General features: G+C 44.8%; 1 protein-coding gene across 2 annotated transcripts in view; it reads right to left on the bottom strand.

The window, feature by feature from the left end:
• Nucleotides 1-23,822, bottom strand: part of def6a (DEF6 guanine nucleotide exchange factor a) — a 182,749-nt gene that overhangs the window by 104,772 nt on the left and 54,155 nt on the right. For both annotated transcript variants that reach the window (XM_070858896.1, XM_070858897.1), the window contains exon 3: nt 15,499-15,684. In XM_070858896.1, the coding sequence (XP_070714997.1) occupies nt 15,499-15,684 (186 nt within the window). The remainder of the gene's footprint in view (nt 1-15,498; nt 15,685-23,822) is intronic.

Genomic DNA, 23,822 nt, shown 5'->3' with positions numbered 1-23,822 from the left:
GTGCTTTAGGTACAGGTCCTCTCCACTTCCCTTCCCGCCCCTATCCCAGGCCGAATGTACTTACCTGCGCCGATTTCTTAACTCTCCGCAAGGGTTTTGAAGTGGCCACATTTGCTGGCCTAAGTAAATTTGGAGTAACTATTAGTTGGCCAAAGTTGCCTAAATGGGCAGAACTGGCATAGGTGTCTGGTAACGCCCTCTTTTGAAAAAAAGACAAAACTAAAAAAATCGTAACTAACTCAGTTACTCTGGTGCAAATTGATTGGAGAAAGTGGGGATTTTTAAGTTACGCCAGAAAAACCAAGTTACTCCAAAAAAAACGAAGCAACTCCTGGCCAAAATTGAGCCCCAAGTTCCTCTCCAGCCCAGAGGAGATGTCCTTAACCATGGCACCGGGTAGGCAACACAGCCTTCGGGACTCACGCTCTTGGCTGCAGGGAACCTTATCTATCCCCCTAACTATACTGTTTCCTACCAGTACAACGTTTCTTTTTACTCTTCCAACTTGAATGACCCTCTGTACCACAGTGCTGTGGTCAGTTTGCTCATCCTCCCTGCAGTCCCTGCCCTTGTCCACACAGGGAGTAAGAGCCTCGAACCTGTTGGACAAGAGCAAGGGCCGAGGCTCCTCCATTACTACCTCTCGGGTCCTCATTTGTAGTGACACCCCCTCCTGTCCCTGACCACGGATCAAATTTGAATTAATTAATCTAATTGGTGTGACTGATTACTAAGGCTAGTGAAGGCCACAGGGAATTGCGACTCCCATACCAGAGTAACCAACGATATGGAAGTTGAAAAATCCTAACTCCCTCACACCTGTCAATGACTTCAACAATTGAGTAGATTGGGCCTAGAATGTCTGGAGTTTAGAAGAACGAGAGGTGATCTCATTGAAACATACAAGATTCTGGGGGAATTGACAGGACAGAAGCCGAGACTTTCCACTGGCTGGAGAGTCTCGGGAGTCACAGTCTCAGGTTCAGGGGTCGGTCATTAAAGACAGAGATGGAGGAGGAATTTCTTCACTCAGAGGATTGTGAATCTTTGGAATTCTCTGCCCCAGAGGGCTGTGGATTCTGAGTCGTTGAGTACATTCAAGGCTGAGATCAATAGATTTTTGGACTCTAGGGGAATCAAGGAATCTGGGGATTGGGCGGGACAGTGTTGAGGTCGAAGATCAGCCATGATTTTATTGAATGGTGGTGGCCCCAGGGGGAAGTGGGGGTGGGGGCCCCAGGGGGAGGTGGGGGTGGAGGCGGGGGGCCAGGGAGGTGGGGGTGGGGGCCCAAAATTTATTTGAAGGGCCCAGAGAAGCACTGCTGCTCCTCCCGGCCCCTCGAAGATACGTTTTGTATTTACCGTTTGGAGCCTCCATTTCTGCTCCGATGGTTTCTAATGACCGGAGTGTCTACTCCGCCCATTAAAATGGTCCTGGGGTCGGATCCAAGTGATAGGATCCTAATTCGCATATATTTGAGAGGCAGGTGCAGAATGATTTGGACGAGGGGATTAAATGTAGTATCTCCAAATTTGCAGATGACACTAAGTTGGGTGGCAGTGTGAGCTGCGAGGAGGATGCTATGAGGCTGCAGAGTGACTTGGATAGGTTAGGTGAGTGGGCAAATGCATAGCAGATGAAGTATAATGTGGATAAATGTGAGGTTATCCACTTTGGTGGTAAAAACAGAGAGACAGACTATTATCTGAATGGTGACAGATTAGGAAAAGGGGAGGTGCAACGAGACCTGGGTGTCATGGTACATCAGTCATTGAAGGTTGGCATGCAGGTACAGCAGGCGGTTAAGAAAGCAAATGGCATGTTGGCCTTCATAGCGAGGGGATTTGAGTACAGGGGCAGGGAGGTGTTGCTACAGTTGTACAGGGCCTTGGTGAGGCCACACCTGGAGTATTGTGTACAGTTTTGGTCTCCTAACTTGAGGAAGGACATTCTTGCTATTGAGGGAGTGCAGCGAAGGTTTACCAGACTGATTCCGGGGATGACAGGACTGACCTATCAAGAAAGACTGGATCAACTGGGCTTGTATTCACTGGAGTTCAGAAGAATGAGAGGGGATCTCATAGAAACGTTTAAAATTCTGAAGGGTTTAGACAGGTTAGATGCAGGAAGAATGTTTCCAATGTTGGGGAAGTCCAGAACCAGGGGTCACAGTCTAAGGATAAGGGGTAAGCCATTTAGGACCGAGATGAGGAGAAACTTCTTCACCCAGAGAGTGGTGAACCTGTGGAATTCTCTACCACAGAAAGTTGTTGAGGCCAATTCACTAAATATATTCAAAAAGGAGTTAGATGTAGTCCTTACTATTAGGGAGATCAAGGGGTATGGCGAGAAAGCAGGAATGGGGTACTGAAGTTGCATGTTCAGCCATGAACTCATTGAATGGCGGTGCAGGCTCGAAGGGCCGAATGGCCTACTCCTGCACCTATTTTCTATGTTTCTATGTTTCTATGTTTCTATGTTTCTAGAACCGCCCAGGAAAATAGAAGGCCACAGAGTGGTGAGTGCATTGCTTTCACTGTATGAACCTGTCCTGTGGAACCCCATTAAACACCTCTGGCCTATCACCTCGCTCTCTGCTTTCAACACTCTCCTCATTGATCATGTTGTCCAATCTAGCCTACCTTTTCAACTAGACGCTAACAGCACTTGGCATGCTTAAGTCAACAAATTCCAAAAATTACAAGGAGAGGTTTATCTGCTGGCATTACCAGAAACCAAAAAACGTGTTTTATACTGAATGCTGCAACACAAGTAAAATCCTATCCCCTGCCTTCAGGGAACAGCAGTAAAGTGAGTTAAAAGTTGCAGCTATTTGTTCGAAATCCAATGTGACCAGCTTATTGAGTGATTTGTTCACATAGGAAAGTACCACAGCTGCCAACAAGTCAGCGAATTAATGCTCAATTCATAATTTGTCTGAACTTGTTTAATGGTCTAGGAGCAGAACTGACAGTTGGAAAATGATAGTATTTTTTTATTCATTCACGAGATGTGAGCATTGCTGGCAAAGCCAGGATTTATTGCCCATCCCTGATTGCCCTTTGAGAAGGTGGTGGTGAGCCGCTTTCCTGAACCGCTGCAGTCCGTGTGGTGTAGATACTCCCACAGTGCTGTTCGGTAGGAAGTTCCAGGATTTTGACCTAACGATGATGATGGAGTGACTATATATTTCCATGTTAGGATGGTGTGTGACTGGGAGGGAAGCTTGGAGGTGATGGTGCTCCCATGCACCTGCTTCCCTCCATCTAGGTGGTAGAGGTGGCGGGTTTGGGAGGTGCTGCCGAAGGAGCTTGGCGAGTTGCTGCAGTGCATCTTGTAGATTGTACACGCTGCAGCCACGGTGCACCGGTGGTGGAGGGAGTGAATGTTTAAGATGATGCTGATCAAGCGGGCTGCTTTGTCCTGGATGGTGTCGAATTTCTCGAGTGTTGTTGGTGCTGCACTCATCCAGGCATGTGGAGTGTGTTCACACTCCTGACTTATACCTTGTTGGTGATGGAAAGGCTTTGGGGAGTGAGGTGAGTCACTCACCGTAGAATACCTAGCCTCTGACCCGCTCTTGTGGCCACAGAATTTATGTGGCCGGTCCAGTTAAGTTTCTTGTCAATGGTAATCCACAGTATGTTGATGGTGGAGGATTCGGCGATGGTAATGCCGTTGAATATCATGGGGAGGTGCTTAGATTCTCTCTTTTTGGAGATGGTCATTGTCTGGCATTTGTGTGGCACAAATGTTACTTGCCACTTATCAGCCCAAGCCTGAATGTTGCCCAGGTCTTGCTACATGTGGACATGGACTGCTCCATTATCTGACGAGTTGCGAATGGAACTGAACACTGTGCATTCATCAGCGAACATCCCACTTCTGATCTTATGATGGAGGGAAGGTCATTGATGAAGCAGCTGAAGATGGTTGGACCTTTAGTTAGGCCATACTAAACTGAGTTTGATAAAGACTTGATTTTGAACTTGTTCTGTATTTAACCCTTGGTAACCTGTATCACACCACCACCAGAGGGCCTACCTGTTGGGAGTCCCAAGGGATCCCAGCATCCCTTGGGAGCACTGTATATAAACAGGACACCCAGGCGGTACCTGCACTCTGGAGTCTAATTAAAGATTGCTAAGGTCACACTTACTCATTGCTTACAGTACTCAGTTTCATCCTTTATTATGAGCGTAACAATTGGCGACGAGATAATAAACAACCGCGCGAAAATGCAAAGAACAGTGGGTATCCTGCAGAAGTTCTCAGAAGGGGATGATTGAGAGGCCTTCGTGGAGAGACTCGACCAATACTTCGTGGTCAATGAGCTGGAAGGGGACGAGAATGCTGCCAAACGAAGGGCGATCCTCCTCACCGTCTGTGAGGCAACAACCTATGGCCTCATGAAGAATCTTCTAGCTCCGGTCAAACCAACAACCAAATCCTATGAAGAATTGTATATACTGGTCCAGGAGCACCTAAATCCTAAGGAAAGCGTTTTGATGGCGAGATATCGGTTCTACTCGTGTCAACGGTCGGAGGGCCAGGAAGTGGCAAGTTACGTCGCCGAATTAAGGCGCCTCACATGACATTGAGGATTCTATGGATTCCTATAATAAATGCTGAGAGACTTTTTTGTGCTCGGCATTGGCCATGAGGTAATCCTTCGCAAACTATTGACTGTTGAAACACCGAATCTGAGCAAAGCCATAACGATAGCCCAGGCATATATGTCAACCAATAACACCAAACAAATTTTGCAGCATAAAGAGGTTTCGGCCAGTATTGTGCACAAAGTAACGTTGTTTTTGAGCAGGAATATACATGACAGAATGTACATGCCGGCTATTGCACGACCTCAGATGACCCAGAGTCCGCCATCAATCGTTAATGTGAGGCAGTTAACACCTTGCTGGCGTTGTGGAAGTGATCATCGGGCCCATCAATGCCGCTTCAATCACTATGCGTGCAATGGCTGCAGAACAATGGGACACCTCCAGCAAATGTGCAGGCGAGCTGCAAACCACCACGTTGCAGAGGAAGATCAATCCACGGTGGATCAGGCTGAACGAGAGACTCGAACCGAAGAGGCAGAACTGTACAGGGTACACACCTTCACTACGAAATGTCCACCAATAATGTTAAAAGTTGAACTGAATGGAATTCCAGTATCCATGGAACTGGATACAGGTGCGAGTCAGTCCATAATGAGCAAAAAGGTCTTTGACGGGCTGTGGTGCAACAGCTCAGCCCCATTCACACCAAAGAACTGATCCCTGTAATTGGCAGTGCAGAAGTCAAAGTCTCTTATGATGGAGCAGTGCACGAACTCCCATTTTGGATCATGCCAGGGGATGGCCCGACACTGTTCGGCAGAAGCTGGCTGGGAAAAATCCGCTGGAACTGGGACGACATCTGAGCGCTTTCGTCCATCGACGACGCCTCATGTGCCCAGGTTCTGAGCAGTTTTCCATCATTGTTCGAGCCAGGCATTGGAAGCTTCTCGCGGGCGAAAGTGCAGATCCATTTGGTTCCCGGTACACGACCCATCCATCACAAGGCACGGGCGGTACCGTATATGATGTGAGAGAAAGTGGAAATTGAGCTGAACAGGCTGCGGCGAGAAGGCATCATCGCGCCGGTGGAATTCAACGAGTGGGCCAGTCCGATTGTCCCGGTACTTAAAGGGGACGGCACGGTCAGAATTTGTGGGGACTATAAAGTAATGATTAACCGTTTTTCACTACAGGACCAACCCACTACCCAAGGCAGACAAGCTATTTGCAACCCTGGCTGGAGGAAAGATGTTCACCAAGTTGGAACTGACCTCTGCCTACATGACGCAGAAGCTGGAGGAATCGTCGAAAGGCCTCACCTGCAACAACATGCACAAAGGTCTGTTCATCTATAACAGATGCCCGTTCGGGATTCGGTCGGCCGCGGCAATTTTCCAATGAAACATGGAGCGCCTGCTAAAGTTGGTTCCTCGCACCGTGGTTTTCCAGGACGACATATTGGTTACAAGTTGGGACACCATCAAACACTTGAAGAATCTGGAAGAGGTTCTAAGTCGGCTAGATCGCGTGGGACTCAGGTTGAAACGCTCGAAGTGTGTTTTCCTGGCGCCAGAGGTCGAGTTCTTGGGAAGAAGAATCACTGCAGACGGCATCAGACCCACCGACACCAAGACGGAGGCCATCAAGGACACGCCGAAACCATAGACAGAGCTGTGGTCGTTCCTGGGACTCCTCAACTATTTCGGTAATTTCCTACCCGGGTTAAGCACCTTGCTAGAACCCCTACATGTGCCACTACGCAAGGGAGACAACTGGATATGGGGAAATTCACAAGAGGTTGCCTTTGAGAAAGCCAGAAATCTGTTATGTTCAAACAAACTGCTTGTTCTCTATAACCCATGTAAACGATTAGTACTAGCTTGTGATGCGTCGTCATACGGGGTCGGGTGTGTGTTACAACAGGCTAATGAATCGGGGATTTTGTAACCGGTCGCTTATGCATCCAGAAGTCTGTCCAAGGCTGAAAGGGCCTACAGCATGATTGAAAAAGAAGCTCTGGCGTGCGTTTACGGGGTGAAAAAAATGCACCAGTACTTGTTTGGTCTCAAGTTTGAGCTTGAAACTGACCATAAGCCGCTCATATCGCTATTCTCAGAGAGCAAAGGGATTAACACCAATGCCACTGCCCGCATCCAAAGATGGGCGCTCATGCTGTCGGCATACGACTATGTAATCTGCCACAGACCGGGCACAGAGAACTGCGCTGATGCTCTCAGTCGGCTACCAATGCCCACCACCGGGGTGGAAATGGCACAGCCTGCAGACTTGCTCTTGGTAATGAGATGCATTCGAAAACGAAAAGCCACCCATCACGGCACGCCAGATCAGAACCTGGACCAGCCAGGATCCTTTACTGTCCTTGGCAAAAAAAACTGTGTCCTCCATGGGAGCTGGTCCAGCGTCCCAGCGGAGATGCAGGACGTGATTAAGTGTTCCACAGGCGCAAAGACGAAATGTCCATACAGGCGGACTGTCTTTTGTGGGGTAATCGCGTGGTCTTGCCCAAGAAAGGCAGAGAAATGTTCATTCGTGACCTACACAGCCCCCACCCAGGCATTGTAATGATGAAAGCCATAGCTAGACCCCATGTGTGGTGGCCCGGCATCGACTCAGATTTAGAGTCATGCGTGCACCAGTGCAACACTCTCAACTGAGCAATGCCCAGAGAGGCACCGGCAAGTTTGTGGTCATGGCCCTCCAAATCGTGGTCTAGGATCCGCGTTGTGGGCCCATTTCTAGGCAAAATGTTCTTGGTTGTCGTGGATGCTTATTCAAAATGGATTTAATGTGTAATAAAGTCTGTAAGCACATCCACCGCCACCATCGAACGCCTACAAGCCACATTTGCCACATATGGCCTGCCTGATGTCCTAGTCAGCGACAATGGGCCGTGTTTCACCAGTGTTGAATTCAAGGAATTCATGACCCGCAATGGGATCAAGCACGTCTCATCTGTCCCGTTCAAGTCCGCATCCAATGGCCAGGCAGAACGGACAGTTCAGACCAGCAAGCAAAGCTGAAACGTGTGTCGGAAGGCTCACTGCAGACACGACTGTCCCGGGTTCTGCTCAGCTACCTCACCAGACCCCACTCGCTCACCGGGGTTCCCCTAGAAGAGCTGCTCGTGAAAAAGGCGCTCAAAACAAGGCTCTCTCTTGTCCACCCTGATCATCATAATCACGTTGAGGACAGGCGGCATCAACAAAGTATGTACCATGATCGCGCAAATTTGTCACGCGATATTGAGGTCAATGATCCTGTGTTTGTACTCAATTATGGACATGGTCCCAAATGGCTCGCTGGCACGGTCATAGCCAAAGAAGGGAGTAGGGTTTTTCAGGTCAGATTGACCAATGGACTAACGTGCAGAAAGCATTTGGACCAAATCAAATTGCGGTTCACTAAAAGCTACAAGCAACCCGAAGAGGACACCACCAACTTCGACCCTCCAATACACACACAAGTGGCAACCGACATCATGGTTGACCACAAAGCCGAACTCACCATCCCCAGCAGCCCGGCAAGGCTGAGTTGGTTGGTTCTTCACTGGGCTGCATTTGTACCGAGATGATCGACAAGGGAGCGAAAAGCCCCATATCGTCTCATCCTTTAAATAAGTGTACTATTGACTTTACGAGGGAGGGATGTTATGTATTTAGCCCTTGGCAACCTGTATCACACCACCACCAGAGGGCATATCTGTTGGAGTCCCAAGGGATCCCAGCATCCCTTGGGAGCACTGTATATAAGCAGGCCACCCACGCGGTACCGGCACTCTGGCGTCTAATTAAAGGAGCTAAGGTCACACTTGCTCATTCCTTACAGTACTCAGTTTCTTCCTTTATTATGAGCGTAACAGAACTGCTTTACATTTTCTGGTATATTAAACATTTTCAAAATATGCCTTCAAAAAGCAATTCATTGGCTGTAATGCTAATTGGGATGTCCTGTGGCGGTGAAAGCCGCTATATAAATGCAAATTTGTTCTTTCTGTCATGTATGCAATAACTGTTAGACTGAGTACTTTTAACTCTAAGAGGTATGACCTTGGCTCTGCTTTATTAAGGCACAAAGTGACTAATATACAAAATGGCTGGCCTTTTATACTTGGGCTGCACACACGTGCGTGCAGCCCAATGGCCTCCAGCAGTGACGCCGTCTAGTGGCTAGTGATCCCAAAAGTACATACATGACACTTTCCAAGTTTAATATAATAGAACACAACAAGCAGTTCAAAATCAAATCTTTATCAAGCCCAGTTTGTAGTAGTCTAACTAAAGGCCAGACCCTGCTCAAGGGTTCCCGTGCTGATATTAAAATGTCCATTTTTAAAATCACCAAGAAATTTGCGGTGAGACTTATTTCCTGTAAAAGGGAATTGGTTTGAACCAAAAGTACGTCCCCTAGATTTCCTTCCCTTTTGTAACTCTACGCACCTTTAACTCAGACATAAACAAACACGGATATAAAACTTGCATTAAACCAGTACACTAACTCTCATGGTTTAATGCAAAGTTCTGTATTTCACTTAAAAACTGGAGGCATGCCTGCAGTGTAACTGACCTTCCCACAAATGAAGCCAGGGTTTTAACCCGATAACTGAGCTGACCATTCATTTCACCAACACAGAGTAAGTATACCTTCTAAAGGGAAACTCAACTACACCAACATGAATAATAAATTATGTTTAACATGGTGCAATGTTTGTTGTTCTTATAAAACGGAACGTTCTGTAGCTTACTGTGAGTAACAAAACAGCACATTCTCTCCTAAAAACTATGCTCACATGCATCTTAAAGATATTAAGAGGAAACGAACCAGAGGTTTAAATGCTGGCTGCCTCTGACTGGCACTTTCCAATCCACAGAAGTACCTGGCCAAACAACAACTCAACTTTAACTTAGCAATTTTTTTACTTAACAATTAGACTTTAATTGACTTTAGACATGTAAAACACAAAAAGACCAGTCTGAACTATAACTAATTGCAAGAATAAACAGCACATCCTCAAACTTACTATGAGCAATTCCATAAGCGATCCACGAATGATTTTATTATATATATCAAAATAATCTGCCATACTTACTCCCTAACTATTGTTAACAAATCCAGGCTTATGACATCTAGATTTAAATATCCCAAATAGTATTCAGTGTTTCTCTGTGGCAGAGTTTCCCAAACTGGGGGGACATGTCCCTCTGGGGGGTGCAACAAGGTTATTCGGGTTGAGGGAGCCACAGAGAGGTGCTGGTAGAAACGCACTAACGGTTAATGCCTGCAAGTCGTATTTTCTCCATTGATGGAGTTGTAGCACTCCCTGCGACTCTCGCAGGCCGACTCCCCACTCTGCTGTCTCCAAAACCCAGGCACCCCTGCAAACAATTCCAGCTTACCAGTATTTCTGTCATGTATGTACAATCTGTTGTAGCCACCAGATGGCGTCATTGTTGGAGGCCACTGAGCAGCACGTACGTGGTGCTGCTCTGGTATAAAAGGCCAGCCATTTTGAGAGTCAGGAACTTTACGTCTAAATAAAGCAGAGCCAAGGTTGTACCTTGCTTAGCTAAACAGTACTCAGTTTGAACCTTTATTGCATACATAACAATTTCAATACTCCTTAGTTAAAAATGTTTTGTGCAGTTAAAAAAAAATGTTGTTTTCCTTTGGTGCAGCATAAATTCCATTTAGAAGTGCTCTTGAGCCCTGGGATCCTCATTGCCATAGAGAAATAAACAAATAAGACACTCCACCCCAACTCTACTTCAGAAATCTGTTTATAGGTTCTTTGCCCCCGATGTCTGCAACTCTGTGTAACAAAGTTTTTAAAGCTGGGCATCAGTCATGTGGCCCTTCTCTGGATCTTTTCCAAAACCCCTACATCGCGCACCATGTGAGGGACCAAAACTGGGCACAGTATTCTAAATATCGTCTGACCAAGGTCTGGTACAAGGACAAAATGGTGTGCTTTCTACTAACCTGTACATTGAATAGTCCTATTAATACAGTCTATTACTTTGGTTATGGCTTCTCGGCAATGGCCGTGAACCTTTAGAGAATTAGGAACTTTAACATCAAGGTCCTTTTCTCTCTCAATCGATTTCAGGTAGGTTCCGTATAAGTGTTCAGTATACTTGGTGTGGCAGCCGCCTAAAAGCTTAACACTGCACTCATTGGGATTAAGTATCGTTTGGGATTAAGTATCGTTAGTCAATTCTCCCAGTGCATCTAAATCTGCTTGTAGAGAATTGTTCTCCTTCACAGTCCTAATACATGCACTCATTTCCGTAACACCAGTGAACTTGCGAATCATTCCACCAACATTTATATCCAAGTCATGTATGAATATAATAAAATAACACCGATCCCTGCGGAACAGCACTAGCAACTGGCCTCCAAACCCATCTACAGCCAGTAATAAGAACTTTCTGCCAACGGGAATGTAGCCAACTCTTAATCTATTGCCGCAACCTCCCACCGATTCCCCAGCATTGTAATCGGTCGTGCGGTACCTTATGAAAGGCTTTCTGAAAATCCAAGTAGACAATGGCGCTGAAATTGCCCGAAGAGGCCCTGCAAGTTTGGGGTTTAGACGCGCTAAGCGCAGGCACCTGAACCCGGTACTTGCGATCTTTTGACAGATCGCACGCATCCCCGGGAGAAGGGCCTTCATGAGTGGAGATTTGGGTCATTTACCCAATTCTTGTCCAGCAAATGTCCTTCAAACTCTTGGTAAAAGCAGGGGTAAGGCGTAAGGCCTGCTTTTACCAGCGCAAGAGTTTTAATAGATGGAAAAAAATAAATGTTATTAATTATTTTTATATTAAAAACCCTGTCTGTGAAGGTAAGTTTATTTTTTTTTAATTTAAGTTTCAAGAAAATAAATTTTTCTCTAAAACATTTAATTTAATGCAATTTCTATGAATTTTTAAAAGGTGGTGAAGTGTTTTGATTTATGTTTGTGTTTAAATGATTTTAGGGGTATTCTCATTGATAGCAATATGGGCTCAGAGCTCCCATTACCATGAATGAGAATATTACATTGTGATTGGTGGGCCAGGCCCATGCCATCCCAGGAAGCACTCATGCCCCTAGAATACATGGGCCTCTGCGCTGGGCTGTACATTTAGGCTTTGGAGCGCAAGTGTTCATTCCTCCGGGACCACCAGATATTTTGTTAAAAATATTTTCGTCAGAAGCCTCCAACCGCAATTTTTGGCCCAATGTCTACTGGGATACCCTCATCCACTAACCGAGTAACTTATTCAAAACAGTTCCAGCAAATTTAGTAAGACACACCCTTCTTTTCGAGCTAAGCCAGATCCACCCTCAAACAAGTTCTGTTTATTTCAGCAAATCCCAGATGAGTTAACAGTATGACTCGATTTAGTAACTCGCATCCCACAGTTTTACAAACTGAGGCAAGAGGTGCAGGTTCGAAGGCTGTGCTGCTGGAGCAATGCCACACCAACCTGTCATTACTGTGAACACCATTGCTTATCAGCTAAACCTTGGAGAATGGGGATGGGACTGATTAATTTCTCAACATTGCTAATCGTATCACAATGAGTGCAACAAAAAAAAGACCAAAGTATCAGACGATATACACACCTAATCACGGAAAGTCCAATGTACTAAATGAGCAGCGTCCACTGAATGCAGGTCAGGTTAAGATGTTGCAAAAAAGTTCCACTTATTCTCACTTCTACTTTATTTTAACTTGACTTTCTTTCCTCCCCTATTTTTGACTTCAACATAAATGACGATGTGGTTTATTGCATCACATTCTCTTCCACCACAACTAAGCGCATTGCATTTAACCCGGTGTCTGCTGCAGAGACTTGCACCTTAAAGCAGCATATTTCAAAGTGTTATTAAACCACAATTTTGTTGGTTACTGGTAAGCCAAACTAATTTAAATATATTAGCATAATCCACATGACGTCCAACAGCACCCATGATGACATTTGAATGTGTGTAATGTTGGCCAGGTGGCTGAGCTTCAAGGAATCTCAAAACCTCAGACCTCATTTAGCTGTACCAATTAACTCAAAAGGGCTGGGCAATGATCTTTGGCCAACATAGAAGGGATGAGTCAGTACGGTAACATGGCAGGATTCAGGAATGTGGGCAGTATAATGCTTATTGCATCTCCAGAACAAGCGGTCCTGGTAACGAATCGTATGCGGGGGAGAAAACCCAGCAGTTGAACAGTATGCCAAGGTTCCGCACCTCTCAACTCAGCTGGAGCTGTCAATCAGGGAGTGTGACGGCGTGAGATCCAGAGGGATATGGCTATTGGCGGCAGCTTAAGAGAATGGTTACATTATTGCTGACAGGAAACAAATGTAAATTTGGGCTCATTCAGGTCTTGTCAGCTGTGCCTCAGTGGGTAGCACTCTCACCTCTGAGTCAGAAGGCTATGGGTTCAAGAACAAAAATCTAGGCTGACACTCCAGTGCACTGTCGGAGGTGCCATCTTTCGGGTGAGACGTTAAACCAAGGCCCCCTCTGCTCTCTCAAGTGGAAGTAAACGATCCCATGGCACTATTTCGAAGAAGAGCAGGGGAGTTACCCCCAATGAACTGGCCAATATTTATTCCTCAATCAACATAACAAAAAACAGATTATATGGTCATTATCACATTGCTGTTTGTGGGAGTTTGCTGTGCATAAATTGACTGCCGTGTTTGCTACATTACAACAGTGACTACACTCCAAAAGTACTTAATTGGCTGTAAAGCGCTTTGAGATGTCTGGTGGTCGTGAAAGACGCTATATAAATGCAAGTCTTTCTTTCTTGATGTCAAACAAGCAGCTGGAGAATGTAGCAGCGGCTTTTAGATTGATAGACGAGGTAGCATTGGGGTCATCAGTCATTGGAGGCATCGAATTGACCATTGTTGTAACAGTTAGGAACAGAAGCAAGAGACAGCCAAGCCATGGAGATGGACTGTTAGAGGGGACACGTTGAAGGAGGATGGAATGATTGTGTCAAAGGCACTGGATAAGTAAGTGAGGATGGAAAGAAACTGTGATACGTGGTCACAGTCATGGGCTGCCGCTGTGATTTGGATGCGTGCAGTTTCAGTCCTCTGGGCAGGCAGGAGCTGGATTGGAGGGGTTCGACAGCGAGAGTTAGCAGAAGTAGGTGCAATTGAAAAAAGACGAAATGTCCCAGGAATATGGAGAGAAAAAGAGGGGAAAACTATTTATATTATCCTGTACTGAGATCCTGTCCAGCCTTTCTTCACCACTAAAGATATGTTTAGGCTCTTGGCTCCCCCACCCCAGGTCACATACCTCCCCGACAGTGTAAATAGCCTGTTGAAGACCACCACACTTAGCTGGCCATCAGGAGGTGCATGGCACCAAACCAATGGAGACATATCCTCCAATTTTACTTTTCCTTACAATTCCCCATGTGGCACAGTTAAAATCAGGAACCCATTCGACTGGATGTTCAAACCTTGGTTCTGTGACACGGCATGTTAGTGCTCAATGGACAGCATCACCACAAACCTTAACGACTTTGAATTTGAGCTCTTGACCATCATTTAATTTCTGATCTAACATGGCCCAGATGACGACTATAGTACAGGTGGACAATCAATTTACCACCAAGACTGGAGTTACTGCAATGCACCAGGAATCATGGAATCTCGTCGAACTGGGCTGATGAGTGAACAGAAGGCCTAACATAATTTTCATCGAGCAGCTCTACCAAGGACTAACAGATAACTTCATATTTTGTGACTGAATCATTCTGTCATCTGGGAGCACTCTGACTTAAACCTTTAGCCAGGCACCTGCCATCACCACAAAGACATATTTCGCCAGGGCCACAATCCAATTACAATTTTCTGTTACTTTGATTGAATTATTTCTGCTTCTTTCCAATTTCACAAACTTTCTACAGCAAGGCATTGGGTGTTTCAGTATGGGGTTTCTAATGTGCAGACAGGTGCCATCATAAACAATTACACAGTAAACTTATCTTGAAGCACATCCAGTGTTGCCGCCTACTTTAGTCAGACTTTGTCCAATTCGTGAACATGTATTAAAATTTTAACCACATTTTTGTATTTGCATTTCACATATTTTTGACAAAGTAATATCTGGGCCAGCTACAACAAGAATTCCCTTCAAAAAACACATAAAACAACTACAACATGTGCAGACAAGTGAGCAATTTAAAATCTGCCCACTACTGGATCCATTTAGAAATGAGTACAGCACCCCTACCAATCAGGAATGACATTTAATAATGTTGTAGTACACTCTGAGCACGTGTGAATCAGAAATGGGCTTGTGTTACTTAATTTTCCGAATGTATGTGTTCCAGCCAAATCAATTGAATTTTCCACTAAATTCCAGCTTACAAGCATTATCTAGTTTGATGGTTCAGTGGACAATCAAGCAATTCTACTTTAAAAAAAAATGACAAGTAATTTTACATTGTTGCCTAATTCTAGAATAACAGACAGTTGAATGTGCACATGAAACCAGGTGTCCCAGCATCCAACACACCTAAAGCAAGGGCTAGTCTTCCAGGCAAATTAGAAACAGCAAAGAACACAATGAAAAGGGTAGCTACATGGCACTAATGTTCCACCGTAGACAGAGGATCCATCACCCACTTTGCTGAATTCCACATCTTGGCCTGTGCGGAGGCCAGATGTGTTCCAGCAGCAGTGAGGAGTCCACTGAATCTATATTAGGGAGCAAAAGGAGATGGTAGAACAACCGAGCTGTCAATGGCACTCTCATCAATGTAAAAGTGCCAACAGACAAAAAAAATATTATCCACGAATGCAAAACAAAGAAAAGCAGCAGCCACATCCACAGCTTTCAATTCAAGTAAATCCATTTCTTTGCAACCAATTCAACTGAAAACAATTTCTATAAAATTCTCACCTCATCAGGAATCATCACCAATGGATACTTGTCCTCAGACAGAAAGTTGAAGAGGCACCATAGCCGGAAGGCGACGTGGTCAGAAATAGTGCAGTTTCCATTCTTGTCATGTTTGTAGTTCTTCTTAGCAGTTAAAGTCCAGCAGAGTTCATCAAAGTTTTCTTTGATAAAGGCACCTTCCTCAACCTGAGTAAGACAGGTACTCAGTGTTTACATCGAGTGGCTATAACCAGACACACATTTTGAAACCAAATTTCTTTTCACACAATATTCACAAAGGGAAAGTCAAGTCCTCTGCCTCCTCAGCCAGTTCTTTAACCCACATACGTTTAGACTTGGTCAGGACTGGCACACGTGACCCACCAAAAGATTACATTCTATTATCTGTATATTTTAAATTCAATAATATATTATCTTTCTTCTGGATTATTTTTCCAGAATTTTATTTACTATTTCAAAAATAAAAGTACTACCAGATTTCAAACATCCTGACTGAATCGGAATGTTAAGTGCAAATAATGGTGATTGAAGTTGGTAGCAAATTTTGAGACACATTTTGCAGCCATGATTCTGGCTACTTGACTGCATGATGGGTCATTTAAAAAACTTCCAGTGCTCATTTGAGAGAAAAAGTTTCCTCATAGACTTCTAAGGGGCAAAACTTCTGTCCTTGTTGTCGTATTTGCCCCAGAGATGACTTTCCAGCCATATATCCGTGCCATCACTAAGATTGCCTGTTTCTACCTCCGTAACATCGCCCGAAGCCGCCACTGCCTCAGCACATCTGCTGCTGAAACCCTCATCCATGCCTTTGTTACTTCTAGACTCGACTATTCCAACGCTCTCCTGGCCGGCCTCCCATCTGCCACCCTCCATAAACTTAAGGTCATCCAAAACCCTGCTGCACATATTCTAACTGGCACCAAGTCCTGTTCACCCCTCACCCTGTGCTAGCTGATCTATATTGGCTCACTGTTAAGCAACGCCTCGATTTTAAAATACTCATCCTTGCTTTCAAATCCCCCCATGGCCTCGCCCCTTCCTATCTTTCTGACCTCCTCCAGCCCTACAACCCTTCTCCAATTCTGGCCTCTTGTGCATCCCGATTTTAATTTGGCGGCTGTGCCTTCAGCTGCCGAGTCCCTAAACTCTGGAACTCCCTCCCTAAATCACTTCGCCTCTCTACCCTCTCTTTCCTCCTTTTAGACGCTCCTTAAAATCTACCTCTTTGACTAAGCTTTTGGTCATCTGCTCTATATCTCCTTATGTGGCTCGTTGTCAAATTTTGTTTGATAATGCTCCTGTGAAGCGCTTTGAGATGTTTTACTACATTAAAAGCGTTATATAAATGCAAGTTGTGCCGTTGTTGTTGTACATCCTTTACAATGCAAATGATGGAACAGGAACTCCATAATCTGGGAGTTCCCACACCTGCCTTACAGTTAGGACCTGGCTTTTGACTGGGCCAGTGCACTGACAGAGTGGATGCATACTGGCCTTCACAAGGGTGTGCTTGGGCCCCATTGTGGTCCTGCTCCTGGCCAGTCTGGAACCCCCAAAGATCCTGAATTTTTTAATGATATAAATGAGATGGGTTGAGTGTTGGGCTTGGGCAATTGCCTCGCCACTCGCAGGTGGGCGCCAGAGTTTCTGGCAGGTTTGGCCAGGTGGGCGCCAGAGTTTCTGGCAGGCTTGGCCAGGTGGGCACCAGAGTTTCTGGCAGGCTTGGCCAGGTGGGCGCCAGAGTTTCTGGCAGGTTTGGCCAGGTGGGCACCAGAGTTTCTGGCAGGCTTGGCCAGGTGGGCACCAGAGTTTCTGGCAGACTTGGCCAGGTGGGCGCCAGAGTTTCTGGCAGGCTTGGCCAGGCGGGTGCCAGAGATGTGCCCAAAATGGCACCGAGTCCACATGCCCCATTGAAGCAGGTGCCCTCCTGTTGGCACCGCTAACTCCAGCGGGGTCAGCATGAAGGGCACCATCAGGATTACAGCCAGAGGAACCTCAGGGCTCTGTTGCTTTGTGCTTCCCACAAGTGACCACTGGAAGCTTTGTTTTTAAATGCTGTATCTGAGGTTATGCAGCCAGAAAATGTGTTCGTTATGGGAAAGCTAACTCAAATCGCAGCTGAAATATGATGACATAACGTGCTCAAGACGGCTAGAGGGAAAGATATCTCAAAGACTCAACGGAGATCATTTTAACGTTGGGTGATGGTGTAACACGGGCGATATCTAATTAGCCACCCATTATACACCACGCACGATTTTCCTTTCCATAGAAGTCAAAGGAGGGATAATCACGTGGGACATATAATGGCTGGCCAATTCGACATTGCCCATTTTACACCGAACCCTACTAAACAAAAAGAAAAGTACCCTTAATTTTAAATGAATCATAGTATTCACCCACTCATGTTAGCAACATAACATCTGTGATACCAGGAACATAGGAACAGGCAAAGGTCATTTAGCCCCTCGAGACTGTTCCGCCATTCAATGAGATCGAGGCTGATCTGTGACATAACTCTTTGCCCCATATCCCTTACTACCTCTGGTCAACAGAAGTCTATCAAGCTCAGATTTAAAATGAACAGTTGACCCAATATCAACTGCTGTTTGCGCAAGACAGTTCCAAACTTCTGCTACCCTTTGCAAGTAGAAGTGTTTCCTCACTTCACTTCTGAAAGGCCTGGCTCTAATCTTTGGGCTATGTACACTGGTCCAAGATTCCCCAGCCAGCGGAAATAGTTACTCTCTATTTACCCATCAGTTCCCCTTAATATCTTGAAAACTTCGATCAAATCACCCCTTCATTTTCTAAGTTCCAGGTAATTTAACCCTTGGAGCCCAGGTATCATTCTAATAAACCTACGCTGCACTCCCTCCAAGGCCAATAAATCCTTCCTAAGAGCGGCTCACTGTCCTCCACGTGTGGTCTAACCAGGGCTTTGTATAGCTGTAGTATGACTTCTAACCATTGTATTCTAGTCTTCTAGATATAAAGGCCAGCATTCCAGTAGCCATTTTGATTATTTTTTTGTACGTGCCCGATATTTTAATGATCTATGTACATGGACACTTAAGTCTCTTTGCACCTCCACTGCTTCTAGCTTTTCACCATTTAGAAAGTACTATCCTTCTTAGTTCCAAAGTGGATAACCTCATGCTTGGCCTAGCGAGTTATGTGCCTGCCACTGCTCACTGGTTTAATTTCTATACACCATAAATCCTTGAAATATATCTTCCACCAATCACATCCCAGCTTAATAATAAGATTCTATTTTTGTTCTTTCATATTTTAATTTCAGGATTTAATGTAAAATGCTATTTTCAGATCTTAAAGTTGTCATTTTAATCTTTTCGGTTTGTTGCAGGTGGTAACAGCACTAAACCATTGCACTGATATATTTTTACCCAAATAGGTCATTCTGTCTTTTTTTTTAACTAATTTAATTCCGCTCATACCAATATAAACCAAAATCACTTTCCTGTAAAGAAAGTGGAATAAAGTGGGTCTATTATTTGAATTTGGTATTATAATACGCATTTTCACCTTAAAAATAACATACAATCAGAACTGAATTCCTTTAACCGGATGATAGAGAAGACATTCTAAATCATATTTTGGAGTAACCATGCACTCTGGTCAACACAAACTTCCTTTACTTCTCCACAGCAGCCACCAGCTGCTAAATGCAGCCTGAACGAATGCACAGTCTGAAAAAGAAACTTCTTCACAACCACAGTATCTGTGAAAAACTAACAGAAGATCAACTTGTAACAGGTGTAAGTAGAGAAGGTTCAACAGTTCTTAACCAGACTCGGCATCTCACCAAGCATTCGGTGTCTGGCAGATCAAGTAGACTATATCTACTTGATCTGCCGTGCATGGTAAGATACCTAGCCCGATTGAGAACTGGTGAACCCTCTTTCAACTGTTGTAGATAACTTTGAGAATGGAACCTGTTACAATCAGATTGGGAGGAAATGTGCTCTATTGCCTATATTACTGGACCACCAAGCTATGGGGCCGAAATTCAGGGTCACAAAGGGACCCGTTAATGCCTGTTTGTGGCGGCCATTCGTAAAAATCAAATGGCCGTGGCTTTGGGGTCAACCGGCTGGCCCGACCTAAATTCAGGTTGGGGATTTTTCGCCCTGGACCCCATCCTGCCCGAGTGGTTGCACTGCCAATTTTAATCAGTAAAAATATTCACCTCCCGGTATTCAGCTGAGCTCATCGATCCCCCGCCGCGCGGTGCCCCCAGCAGGTCTTTCTGCCGGTGCACCATCTCCGCGCTAAGTGCGGCCCGGCACCATGGCAGCCCTTAAAGGGGAGGGCCCACTGCCGTGGCCGCATTGGAAACATTTTTGACGGCCCGGCCGAAACCCTCCCTGGTGGTCCAGTGGCCAAAGATAAAAAATGATAGAATCTCTCCCCTTTAACGGAGGAGAGAGCGTGGTGACGCACACGCGCTGTGACATCACCATGACTTCACCGTTGACTGACTGTGGCGGAAGCCCCGACCAACCCATTTTCTGTCGGTCAGCCTGGCTTTCAGTCTAAGGCCCGCCCCCATTACGAGTCATTTCTTGTGGGACTTTGAAAAAATGTCAAAGTCCGGAAAATGGCTCTAACTACCATACCAAGGATAAATCATAGGTGTGGCAGCTTTCTGGTGCATGTGAATTTCGATCCCTATGTCTCTTCCATATTAGCCCAGCTTTTAAAAAATATATATTAATTCCTGCTGTAGCAAGGCATCTAACAGTGTTTGCAGTTAGTTAGACCTGCCCATGCACTTTCCATGTGACTAGTTGCTGAAAGTGTGGCAGCGAGGGAAACAGGGCATCTAGGACCAGAGTGATCAGAGCAAGTAATTGCGTCTCCCCATAACCAATCAGATTGAAGGATTGGGAAATAAACAGAGGAATGACAGAAAAGGAAATGTAAATTAGAGTGCATGAATTCAATATCAAATCAGGTAGAGAAAGAGAGGGAAAGAAAGATTGGATTAAGAGTCCAAAGACACAAAGGAAAAAGAAAAAAAAGTCATTTTAAATTTGACATTTTAAAAATCTCCAACAATTAATATCTGAAGGAATGAGACTCCATACTTTTAATGGTTAATTTTCAGTGCCAGAGAGGTTAATTAACAGTTATGACACTGTTAAAAGGAAACTTGCGCTTGTAATGACAAGACTTAACTTTCCGTGGCGCGTTTAGTTCATACCTATTGCACAAATACAGGAAATTCACATCATTCAATGCATTTCAATGGTGAGGCAGACAGCGAGATGCTCTTTTCGCAAAGCTAACGGCTGAAGTGCACAACGTGGACAACAACTTTTAGGTTTTGGCATTGAACCGCAGATCTGCCCCTTGCCTGAAGTTGCTGTACCATTTACACTTAAATAACAGTGAACGTCATTAGCCTCACCGTTACTTAGAAATAATAGCCCAGGATTTGCTGTCAAAGATATTTCACTAATGTCATTGGAGCTCATTCCATGGACTTGAGGAGAGCACCTGACTCTAAATAATGAACCAACAGGGCTAAACATAAAGCCCATTCAACCAATGTGGGAAATAAGACAGATTCTTGCTAGCATGGAATACGTTCATGCAGAATTAATTGGCCCTTCTCCAGGTGAGTTAAGTTTGTGGTTTTTGGGACAAAATTATTTGGCATTTGGAAAAATATGGGACAATAAATGAAAGCCAGTACAGATTTGTTAAAGGCAAATCATGTTCGACTAACTTGATTGAGTTCTTTGATGAAGTAACAGAGAGGGTTGATGAGGTTAGTAAGATTGATGTTATGTATATGGACTTTCAAAAGGTGTTTTATAAAGTACCACGTAATAGACTTATTAACAAAACTGAAGCACATGGGATTAAAGGGGCAGTGGCTGCATTTTTATGAAATTGGCTAAGGGACAGAAAGCAGAGAATAGTGGTGAATGTTGTTTTTCAGACTGGGGGGCGCACATGTGCAGTGATTTCCCCCAGGGGTCAGTGTTGGGACCATTGCTCTCTGTGATATATATGAATGACCTGGACTTGGGTATACAAGGCATAGTTTCAAAGTTTGCAAATGGCACGAAACTCGGAAATGTACTAAAGAGAGGAGGAACAGACTCCAGGAGGACATAGACAGACCAGTGAAATGGGCAGACTCATGGCAGATGAAATTTAACGCAGAGAAGTGTGAAGTGATTCAGTTTGGTAGGAGGAATGAGGAGAGGCACTATAAACTAGATTACACAGTTTTAAAGGATGTGTAGGAGCAGCGAGACCTGGGGTCTATGTACACAAGTCTTTGAAGGTGGCAAGACAAGTTAAGAAGGCTGTTAAAAAGACACAACGGATCCTTGGCTTTATAAATAGAGGCATAGACTACAAAAGCAAGGAAGCTATTTTAAACATTTATAAAATACTAGTTATGCCCCAGCTTTAGGAAGGATGTCAAGTCCTTAGAGACGGTGCGGAGGAGAATTACTAGAATGCTATCAGGGATGAATAACTTCAGTTATGAGGAGAGACTGGGGTTGTTCTCCTTGGAGTAGAGAGATTAAGGGCAGATTTGATAGAGGTGTTCAAAATCATGAATGGTATTGAGTAAATGAAGAGAAACTGTTTCCGGTGGCAGAAAGGTCGATAATCAGGGGACACAGAGTTAAGGTGATTGGCAAAAGAACCAGAGACGACATGAGGAAAAAAAAGTACACAGCGATAGTTATGATCTGGAATGCACTGCCTGAATGAGTGGTGGAAGCAGATTCAATATAACTTTCATAGGGAATTGGGTAAATACTGGAAGGGGAATCATTTACACTGCTATGGGGAAAGAGCAGGGGAGTGGGACTAATTGGATAGCTCTTAAAAGAGCCGGCACAGGCACGATGGGCTGAATGGCCTCCAGTGCTGTGTGAATCTATGGTTCGATAAAATGGCCTCCCATTTCTCGTCCAAGATTTCAACATCTATTTCACCCTCTTCCCCAACATGGCTCATACTGTTGAAACAAGCTGAGCACCAAATCACTCTCACAAAAGAAATTGGCTAAAAATGACTCCAAAGTTGACATGTCTAAAAATGCCTGAAGGGAGACCTTTGTTGTTGACAAGAAATAACAGATTTGGAGTGATCAAGAGATAGGGAATGTAGGAGCAAACAGATTCCCTTGCACCAGGTACAAGCTATGCAAGACCTACCGCATACCATCTATGAAAACTGCCTTGCTGTTGCAACAGAGAAAATCTCTGGGTTCTCCCACAAAGAGAGCAAGTGGGTTGACCCCATGTAAAATGGAAGTACTGGCAGATGCCCCGCCAAAAATGCATGACTGTGTTTGCCTATAGGGTGTGACCTTGCAGAGATAGGGAGTATAATACACGCCATAGAGGGTATGAGAGACAGAGTATGTGAGGAAACCTGCTGCACCTCTGTCCAGGGATGTATGTCCGAAGAGGGAGCACCACTGACAACAGATTGAAGCTGAGCTGCCCAGTAACAAAGAGTAAGGGTGTGCAGCCCCCACTGGATCGAATCAGTGAATACCTGCCATCCCACATAAACTGTGATGTCTGGATATTAAATGTGGTTCTGCATACTGGCAACATTTGGAACAAATAGAGAAGCCTGAGAAGTACATACATTTAAGAACACAGACTCTCCCTGAATGGGAAAGAGGAAGATGATCCGAATGGGCCTGGTCTTCAAGGATTGAAGGTGTTATAGCAAAAATAAAAGCGATCAACAAATTCTTCAGTGCATTATGTAGCCAGAAAAACAAGCAAGGTGATGACTGATGGCAGGAACACTACATGAACAAATAAGTATTATCCTCTATCCTATAACTTCAGTTGTGGACATCCAGGGACCCCATTTTTTTTTAAATAAAAGAGATTATAGTCAAACTCCTGACACCAAAAGCAACCAAGCCCAATGCTGATGCTGCAACCACAGGAGACTATTCAACATTCAGCTGGGTGAAGATGACACCTTACACAATCAACTCCATCCAACTGGGAATCCTTGTGTGACCAGCACACGTTAGCCAGTCAAAGGTCAATCCTTCACACCCCAAAAGTAAATAGTAAAAATAAGGAAAGCAAATTACCCTACCACCAGGAAAGGAGCAGGAGGGCAAGAGAAACAAAACAAAGACAGGAAGCAAATAAACCTCCCAGTCAGTTACCAAGGACAACAGACATGAGGGCAATAATATACCTTGGGGCAGTGCTTTGTTTTGCGCACAATTGGTGATTCCAGTACAAATTGCACCCGTTTTGAAAAATGTTTTTTTCCCCTCGAGTTTTCAC

This window comes from Pristiophorus japonicus, chromosome 17, assembly GCF_044704955.1.
Source record: "Pristiophorus japonicus isolate sPriJap1 chromosome 17, sPriJap1.hap1, whole genome shotgun sequence".
Classification (NCBI taxonomy): domain Eukaryota; kingdom Metazoa; phylum Chordata; class Chondrichthyes; family Pristiophoridae; genus Pristiophorus; species Pristiophorus japonicus.
This window is presented reverse-complemented; position numbering and strand designations above follow the sequence as displayed.